The following is a 10,403-nucleotide window of genomic DNA, read 5'->3' as shown; positions in this document are numbered from 1 at the left end:
TTGATGGAGAAGATGAATAATGTGACAGAATTCATCCTCCTGGGCTTGACTCAAAATGTGGACCTTCAGAAATTCTCATTTGTTGTGTTTTTAATTGTCTACTTGGTCACCTTGGGAGGCAACTTACTCATCATGATCACTGTCAGCACCAATAGGGCCCTGGAAACCCCCATGTACTTCTTCCTTTGTTACTTATCTCTTATAGATGGCTGCTGTTCTTCCTCCATGACCCCTAAAATGCTTGCTGACACTCTTACTGTGAGAAAAATAATATCTTTTAGGGGATGTATGACTCAAGTTTTTGCTGAGCATTTTTTTGGTGCTGCTGAGATTATTCTTCTCACAGTGATGGCCTATGATCGCTATGTGGCCATCTGCAAACCCTTGCACTATACAACCATCATGAGTCAACAGGTGTGTGGCCTCCTTGTGGGAGTGGCCTGGGCTGGAGCCTTTGTCCACGCAACCATTCAGATCTTCTTCACAGTCTGGCTGCCCTTCTGCGGCCCCAATGTCATAGATCATTTCATGTGTGACTTAAACCCTTTGTTGAAACTCGTCTGCATGGACACTCATATCCTTGGTCTCTTTGTTGCTGCCAATAGTGGGTTCATCTGTTTGTTAAACTTCCTCCTTTTGGTGGTCTCCTATGTAGTCATTTTGCACTCCTTAAGGACCTATAGCTTGGAAGGGAGGCGTAAAGCCCTCTCTACCTGTGTCTCTCACATCACCGTGGTCATTTTATTCTTTGTGCCCTGCATATTTGTGTATCTGCGTCCAGTGATCACCTTTTCCATTGATAAAGCTGTGGCTGTGTTTTATACCATGATAACTCCCATGTTAAACCCTTTAATCTATACCTTGAGAAATTCGGAGGTGAAAAATGCTATAAAGAAGCTCTGGATCAAAAGTTGACTTCAGTGGAGAAATAATCACAACAGTGATTTGTGATAAAATGACTATATCTTTTAAATTGGAAAGAGAAAATTTAATTTGTATGGTTCAGGGCCAAGTGAACACTATAAGTAAAAGTATTTTGATGGCATTTAAATCCTCTGAGGAAAGGCCCCGGCAGGAAATTGTGATTTAAAAATATCCCATTTAGATTATTTATTGCCCATTTAGTTGTCAAACTTTGATTACTTTCAGAATCAGTTGGAATTCTTATTAAAATGCACATCTCCAGTTTCTGGCCCTAGAGATTTTAATTCAGTGGAACTGTTCCTGGATTGGCATATTTGCATTTTAAACAAATTATGCAGATGCTTCTAAGCAGGTGATGTATACATACACTTAGAGCAATACTGCTTTAGATTATGTTTGCATCACTGGCCTATTAACAGATCACCTTGTTAAAGCATTTCCTGGGAAGTATCTTTCGTAACAGATGCTATGAGCCTTATGAAACTCAATTCTTCATAAGTCATGCAATGCAAGATCTCTACCTTTGCCAAAAATGTAGTATTCTGTGAAGGTAGAAAAGCTTTCTGTATTCTTTATCTTCACTTTCCATACTTTTGAATCTTTTGCTACATCTGGTCTGATTCTCTCTTTTCCTCTTTTACATCCAAAGAGAAGGTCTACTATTCTTGCTGGATTATTTGGACCAAAATTCATTGCTACTGTAATAGTAATTAGTCATTTACATTGGGAACATTCTTTTCATGATTTTGCTATGTGAAGGAGATTTTATATGCACATTTGGAGGAATGGGTTTAGTATATTATAATCATTAAGAGAATAGTTCTAAGTAAGATAGTTCTGAGTTCAAAACTTAGTTTTGCCACATACAGTGTGAACTTTAGCAAATCATAACTTCTTTGAGTTAAAGGATTGTGGTAGAGGTATTATCAGGATTAATACATAATTCTTGTGAACCTCTTATTACCAATAAATTCTTGATAACTGTTAGCTATTATGAAATTTATTACTGGAATTTCTATAACTTTACAGAATTTCTTAATCTATTTTTAAGGCATTAGAATGGATAATGCATAGTTTCTTTGTACCTTCTGTGAGGAATAATACTTGGAGCTCACTGGCCTTGTAAAATTCTTGGGGGCTGGAATGTTTCCCAACATCCTTGGCCATTACTTTCCCACAATCTCCTGTTTTTCTCATTTCCATTGTCCTTATGCTTCCTAGGCCTTGGGGCTGATCCTTTTATGGGTATGATTTTCTTCTGATGAGTCTGAATTGAAGGGCCAAAGAAGTCGTTTTATTATGGACCCAAGGTCAACAATAGCAGGCAACTGCTATATGAACAGAATTAAGTGAGATACATGTTTAGAGAAGGTGGTGTGGTGGTGCAACGTTATTTTACCTTTCTATAACATTTTTTATTTGTAAAAATGGTAATAACAATACCTATTTCATAATATTTTGGGATATTTAAGTAGGCTTATATATGTTAAGTGCTTATGAAAGTTCCTGACACATAGTATTCATTAAAAAAGTATATTTAAAAGGAAAAAAATCCTGGTGTTGGTCCTACTCTTAATATGGACAGATTTTTGCTTACATCTCTTCTTGAACTTGCAAGACCCTCATAATGTCTGGGCCAGGAACTCTATGGATCTTGCCTTGGTCCCTGTCTTTTAGGTGAAAAAGACAGCTCCTTGTATCACCAATACTATGTCAGATAACTTTTCCCTTGAACTTTAGATAGAGTGTTATTGACTTTTAGGTTATTATTCAGCCTCTGAAAGTTAGTGTTAGTGGCAGTTTTGGGTGATGTGGAGTAAACAGAATTAGTAGTGAATTCTGTCTTATGAAGTTTTTGTTACATGTGAATTTCATCAGCTCTCAGGATTTTATTTTAATCCTAGTTCACATGGACAGAAATAGTAATACATTTTTCATACTACAGTTTTAAGCATTAGATGAGACACTGTATCTGAAATATCCAGGACAATGCTTGTCACTCGGTTACTTAATAAATGTCATCATCTTTGTTGCTCCCTCTCTAATTTGTTTGTGTTCTGTTTCTATCTGACTTAAAAAAAAAACCCCTCTGATTTATACATATTATTCAGCTCCCTGTAGATATTTCTGTTAAGAGATCATGAGGCACTTCAAAATTCTGAGAGTAAAGCCTGCAAAATTACACAAGATGGATGAGATTCACTCTAAAAAATTCACCTTAAAAATGTGAATGTCTCCAAAGTTACAATTAGGTTAAGGAAGATACTAAAATTTAATACACTTTTTATGACAAATAAAAATCTAGTACAATAATTAGTAATTATAGTAAAAGTGATTCCCTACTTATTATAGTTTGGCTGATGCTACAAAGGCAAGTTACTGTTTAATTCCTTAGATCTCTATGAAATAGGTAATGTTATTCCTGCTTTCTAGAAGAACTGAAGTGTGGAAAATTTCAATGATTTACGGTAGGTCACACTAGAAAATGCCTAAGATGGGATTTAGAACTTGCACTCTTTTTTTTTTTTTAAGATTTTATTTATTTATTTGATAGATCACAAGTAGGCAGAGAGGCAGACAGAGAGAGGAGGAAGCAGGCTCCCTGCTGAGCAGAGAGCCCGATGCGGGGCTCGATTCCAGGACCCTGGGACCATGACCTGAGCCGAAGGCAGAGGCTTCAACCCACTGAGCCACCCAGGTGCCCTAGAACTTGAACTCTTAAACACTGTGATGCACCTCATAACAATGACAGATCACATAACACTTTCTAGTGGAGGGAAATAGGCAATAAGCACGTCAACATATATAAAAAATGTTACATTTAAGGAGAAAAGTGCTTAAAAATTGAAGGATGTGATGTGATAGTGAATTAGAAGGCAGGGTCCCTCTCCAAGTTTTGTGTTCAAGAAAGACCTCAAAGCAAGAATTTATAGTGTTTACCTGTGTTTAGGCATGAGAGACAGTGAGCTGAAAGATCACAAGTAAAACCACTAGAGAGGAGTTTCTGTATGTAGGAAGAGGAGTTCTATCTGACATGGGTGAGTGTCATTAACTACTCTCTTCTGACTCAGAGATCACCTTAACCTTACAATTATTTCAGCTATAATTAAAATGAAGATGAAGTGAGGTGAGCCTTGGTGGCTCGACGGTTAAGCATCTGCCCTCGGATCAGGTCATGATCCCAGGGTCCTGGGATCGAATCTCATGTCAGACTCTGTTCAGCGGGGAGCCTGCTTCTTCCTTTCCCTCTACCTCTTCCCTCCTGCTTGTTCTCTCTCTCTCACTCTCCTCACAAGCTCTCTCTCTTTCAAATAAATAAATGAAATCATTTAAAAAATCAGGATAAGTGAAATAAAACATCTGTACTCAAGCAGTGATCTTTCCCCAGTACTTGTGTGTGATTTCTGGCAGATGTTTTCTTTGGTGGACTTGGTATAGTCAATGACATTGATCTCCACTTTGCCTCTTCATGGCTTCTTTAACTTCTACAATTTTTTCCCCTGTGAAAGCATTTGCTTAAATGGTACATTTCCGTACAGTTGTCCCACCCAAGCACATCTCTTTGACCCTATCATTTTATTTTCTCCCTTGTACACTAGCTCCAGCTGCAATGGCCTCATTTTTGCCTTTAGGCCTTTGGACTAGTTCTTAATTCCCCAGTGATCTTCCTCTAGACATTCCTATGCCTGGGTCATTATCCCCACTCAGTCTGCAACTCAACTGCACCTCGTTAGAGGTCTTCTTTAACCACCATGTAAAGCCACTCTCTATCTCCCTGAGTTATTTTGTCACATCACTCACAATTTCTCTATAGCATCTTCATCATCTGATTATCTGATTTACTCATTTATTCTCTCTCTCTTCCAATTAGAATGTAAGTTCCATGAAAGTAGATGCATTGGCTGTTTTGTTCACTACTGTATTTCCAGCAACTAGAGTAGATCTGACACATAGTAAATGCTTCCTACATGCTTACTGAATAAAAGGCCATCATCTCCACTTAACTCTTTTAAGAATAAATGCATTTTTAAAAGGTACCCTTGTTAACTGGAAGCTCCTGAAATTGGTGACTTTTCATTCTTGGTGATAAATTGAAATGGAGAATTTTACATCAGTTAGTAGATCAGCTGGGGTTCTTAGCTAATGATGCAGAATCTCTGTAGCTAACTTAAGTAGAAGGGATATATAATATGCAATTAGATAACTTATGGCTATTTGGAAGAGTGGGAATCACAGATTCTAGGCTGAGCTATCAGGAAGTGCTCGCAGAAGCACAGCTGACTGGACTGGTATGCTAAGGGAGCTACTGCCTGTCCCGTAATCAGGATCACGCAGTCCTGCGATGGTACACACATTACTGACCTCAGAGCCACTCTGATGGTTAGAACCACCTAGGCCTAGATAACCAATTTCCAATCCAAGACTTGCACACATACTATTCGTTGACAGAATCTATCACATGCCTGCACCGAAGTGGCAGGGTGACAGGGAAAGTAAATGAGGTTCTTTGGATTTTACATTGGTAAAGTGGATAATATTTTGGAAACTAACATGTGCAGAATGCTTTTAAGAGATTTTTGGGCAGCTGCACACTCTGGATGTGCACAGTGGAAGATGGAAGGTCACAAAATGGATTTCATTTGTCCCATAGTTTTTAATTTCCACAGAATTTAAGGGTGTCCCAGTCTCTGTCCTACATCTAGGGGGAAGAGGAGAAATAAAGGACCACAAGGAAGCAGAGAGCAGGAAAATTGTTGATACCATACAGTTATTCATATCATTTATTTTTCCCAAATAGCTGCTGTGCTTAGTTGTGGTTAGTGCTGAAGTAGAAACACAAATGGATAGCATCTTCTTTGTTATCATAGTGTAGCATTTGATGCAGTGGCACTTCCCAAATACCCCTTCTGCCCTAACTTTGAGCTGTTTATTAGGAGGAAGATTTCCTCAATAAGAAACAAAAATGCTTGTCTTACTTTAGTGACCCTAATCCTTAAAAAAAATCACCCCCAAATATATTGTGTACTACCATGCATCAAGCACTTTGCATACATTATATCATCCAGTCATTATAATTTCTGGAAGTACATACTATTCTCTCAAAGCTAAAAAATGAGGCTTAGAGATATTTAAAATAAGGTTCTCAAAGTTATGCTATTATAATTAAGAAGGCTAATTAATCCTGGTCACCTCTCCCCAACATATTTGGGATTCTGTTTAAAATCCACAATGGCTAAGTTCAAAATGGTACACTCATTCCATCTTGCCTCATATTTCTGTCTGTTTGGACCTTGGCACTTAATGCAGGTCCCCAGGCCGTCCAACTTATCCACATGCACTTACATGCTTCCTCTTCCTGGACACACATCACCTTAAAAAACTAATAAACTTTATTTTTAGGAATGTTTTCAGCTTCTGGCTATTTGAGAAGAAAGTACAGAGAGTTCCTGTATAATCCTTGTTCCCACACATGCAAATTTCTCCCACAATGGACCTCTCATATGACAGTGGTACATTTGTTACAACTGATGAACTTATATTGAAACATTACTATCACATAAAGTCCATACTTTGCATTAGGGTTCTCTCCTGGTGCTGTACATTCTATGGTTTTGGACACATGTATAATGACATGTACCCACCAGTAGTATCGTAAAGAGTAGTTTCATGGCCTTAAAAATGCTCTGTGCATTGCCTGTTCATCCTTCCCTCTCTCCTAACTCCTTGGTAGCCACTGATGTTTTCACTGTCTCCATAATTTTCCATATTTCCATAGTTTCCACAATTTCATGTCATTGGAATCATTCAGTATGTAGCCTTTTGAGATTGGCTTCTTTCACTTAGTAATACACATTTGAGTTTCATCTATGTCTTTTCCTGACTTAAAAGCTCATTCTTTTAGAGCTGAATAATATTTATTGTCTGGATGTACCACAGCTTGTTTATCCACTCATCTACCAAAGGGTGTCTTGGTTGCTTTCATGTTTTGACAATTATGAATAAAGTTGCTAGAAACATCCAGGTATAGGTTTTTTTTCTTCTCAACTTGATTAAAATATAACTGACATAAATATTTTATAAGTTTAACATGTACAATGTGATTTGGTATACACACATATTGTGAAATTGTTACCACAAAAAGGTAAGTTAAAACATTGGTTACCTCACATAATTACTTTTTTTTGGGGGTGAGAACGTTTAAGATCTACTCTCAAATATGTAACACAGTATTGTTAACTATGTTACCATACTAATTATTAGATACCTGGACTTTATTCATCTTAAGCTGGAAGTTTGTAGTTTTTGATCAACATCTTCCCCTTTCCCTACTTCCAGCTCCTGGCAACCAATGTTCTACTCTGGTTCTGAGTTTGACTTTTCTTCTTCAATTTTGAGGGATAATACACAGAGCACAGAAATTTTGGTTGGTGTTTGTTTTTTCTCTCAACACTAAATACTTCACTCCATTCACTTCTTCCCTCCGTGGTTTCTGAGGAGAAGCTGGATGTAATCCTTGCCTCTGCCCCTTGTGGTGGTCCCAAACTACTGATAGTGATGGTGTTGTCCAGGAATGCCTGTGGCACTCACCTGGGCCCATATTACTTGTAGTAAGTCCCCACAGACATTTCCCCTGCTGAGGTTGTGGCTGGACTGGCTCTTGTGGTTCTTACTATGATCACAGGATACACTTGACTGCAGTAGAAATGATCAGGGAACTTCAAGGTATGATTTATTATGCACAAGTCCCGGAGGGTGCATGGCATATCCGAGTGCCACACCGGAGGTTGCAGGTAAAGAGAGCAGGAGAGCACAGACCTGGTCCTCTGCCTTTATAAGGGTAAGGGTCTGGAGGTGGTGGGGAGGTATCTAGGGTTTCGTGGGTTCAGTTTTTTACTTTATTGGCTAAAGTATAAGAGTGGGAATTAGAGCATGGAAAAGGAGAAGCAGGATCATTCAAGTGGTCATTTGTTGAAGTTACCCAGGGCTTTCTGAAAGAGGGAACTTCATGAATGGAGGTGACTTAATTCCTTATCCTGTCGCTTTGCTAGTAGCTGTGTCATAAGCTGGCAATATGTTTATTCACGATGGATGCCTTTTGAAGTGGACGCTTTGGCAATCAAAAACTTAATGTCAAGCACTTACACTGCAAGAGCTTAATGTCAGATACTCACCTTTCTATAGGTAAGAACTTTTTTCCTCTGGCTGCTTTCATGATTTGAAAATTTATTTTGATTTTCTGAAGTTTGATTATGACATACGTCTATATGGTGTTTTGTTTGTTTGGCATTCATCTTATGAGGTATTCTCTGAGCTTCCAGAGACTTGGGTTCAACATTAATTTTGGGGAAAATTCTCAGTCATATTGTTTCAAATACTGCTTCTGTTCGTTTCACTTTTTTCTTCTTTTCCTGGTATCCCCATTACATGTGTTACCCCTTGGATAGTTGTCCCACATTTTTTGCATAATCTGTTCTGGTTTCTTTTTCTGGGACTGTATAGTTGCAGTAATTCTTGTCCAACTTCTCCATAATGTAATAGGTCTGAAAGTATCCTTACATACAGATGCTCTTTTAAATTTTTTAAATTTGGGGGAAAATCACAGTGAATAAAATAAAGCAAGAGTCAGTCTTGGACATACTCCCAATTGTATGACTCAATGATATATCTGGTTAGAAGGTGAAATACGACCTGTGATATTTGTCTTTACTGGGGATAAGACACTATTCTCTTCAGGACTGTTACAACTCTTTCAGGAGGAGATTTCATGAATGTCCTCTCAAGAGCTCAGTCCAATTAGTTTTGCCATACTAACAGAATAAGATGGCTCCAAAATGCGGATGGTGATTTTTCTTTTTTGAGGGTACTAAAAATAAGTTAGTTTCTAGGGAACAATTTCCCTTTTGAAAGAGCCTGTTATTGACTTCTTGTGTTACATAGGTTTGCCTGCCTTGATAAATTACCCTAATAATTTATAATAATTATATTATCATATGATTTATTGTTATTACTAATTAATAATAATATGGAATATTTGGATTTTCTGTTTGCATCATGGAATTCCTTTTAAATAGATCTATAATCAAATAAGAACAATTTTCTGATGTACTTAGAGGCTTCTGTGTAGAAAATGGACATACATAGTCATGTGAAGTCAAAAATATCCTTAAGGACTAATGCAGCTTTTTGTCCTTGGTAGTGACACCAGATGGAAGAGACATTGCCGGGTCTTAATGAGTTAGTTAAAAAGTCCTCTTGCTGACTATGAACAAGGCTTCAAAAAGTAAGCCTATGAGGGGTAATAGTGGAAGCCAGGTTTTTCAATTGTGTGAATTATTTTACTATGCAGGAAATTCTTATAAATAAATACTTATAAACTTGATTTTATAAGAATTGAAAAGTTGAAAAGTTCTTTGGAATCACAGGAGATCTGAAGTCAATCAAAGTTAGTTTTTAATTCCATCTCTGTCACTGAAGGGTGTATGACTTTGAGAAAATTAAGTATTTTAAGACTATTTCTTCAACTATAAAATGGGGATGAAAATACTTGCTACTGTAAAGATAAAATGTGGTACATTAAATGTGATTCTATATAAATGTGCATATATAGATGTAGATATATATATATATATGTATAGGTGTGAATATTATAAACACAGACACAATGTGTGTATTTTGTACACATATAATGTGATGAAAAATATTTTGTACCATATAATGAGATGGAGGTCATTTAGGAAGGAATAGGTTTATTGTGGAAAATGAAAAGATTATCTTAATAAATAATTAATTGATATCTATTTGGAAATGTCAGTTAGGTAATTGTATACAGAGAGCCATTCATAAATTGTTCTCCCACTTTGAATATGTAAGTTACCTTAAGTGATTCTTCACTTAGGAATTACGCTTTATGTATGACTTTTTACATGGTCCATCTTTCATGGAATTTCCTTTCCATCCTCTCTTGTTATCTCATGTCTCCTTCAAAACTCAGCTAAAGCACTAGGTGTTATGTAAACAATGAATCTTGGAATACTACACCAAAAACTAATGATACACTGTGTGGTGGCTAACGTCATACAAAAAAAAAAAAAAAAAAAAAAGGAAAAAAAAATAAACTCAGCTCAAGTACTGCTTTCTCTGGAAGCCTTCCCAGATCTGATGTTGATTTATGTGTTCTGGCATAGGGAACCCTTAGTTTACATGAATGTACTTACAGTGACTCTTGTTAAACTGGTATGTAATGATCTGTCCCCTATATAGGAAATCACCAAGAGGAAGAAACCATGTTGTGTTCAACTGGGTGATATCAGTTATGACAGGTTTGACATAAATAGATTTTCCATGTGCATTGTTTATTGAATAAATAAAAAATAAGTTTATAATGCATTAAATGACTTTTCCCCTTTTTTTTTTTTTTTAAGGTAAGCTGTTTCTGATAACTTAAATCAGCACTTATAAGGAATAAAGAGTGCCAGAAA

The 10,403-nt window shown here is 36.9% G+C and overlaps 1 protein-coding gene across 1 annotated transcript; it reads left to right on the top strand.

Annotated features, from left to right (window-relative positions):
- LOC308350302 (olfactory receptor 4C12-like) lies at window positions 1–915 on the top strand (the record flags this gene model as incomplete). Its single annotated transcript, XM_080815439.1, has 1 exon — window positions 1–915. The coding sequence occupies exon 1, from the start codon at window positions 4–6 to the stop codon at window positions 913–915; it is 912 nt and encodes a 303-aa protein (XP_080671565.1). The 5' UTR covers window positions 1–3.
- Window positions 916–10,403: the final 9,488 nt, after the last annotated feature.

The sequence above is a fragment of the Martes martes genome, assembly GCF_963455335.1.
Source record: "Martes martes genome assembly, chromosome: 10".
Lineage (NCBI taxonomy): Eukaryota > Metazoa > Chordata > Mammalia > Carnivora > Mustelidae > Martes > Martes martes.
Note: the sequence above shows the minus strand (reverse complement) of the source record. Positions and strands in the feature narration are given on the sequence as shown.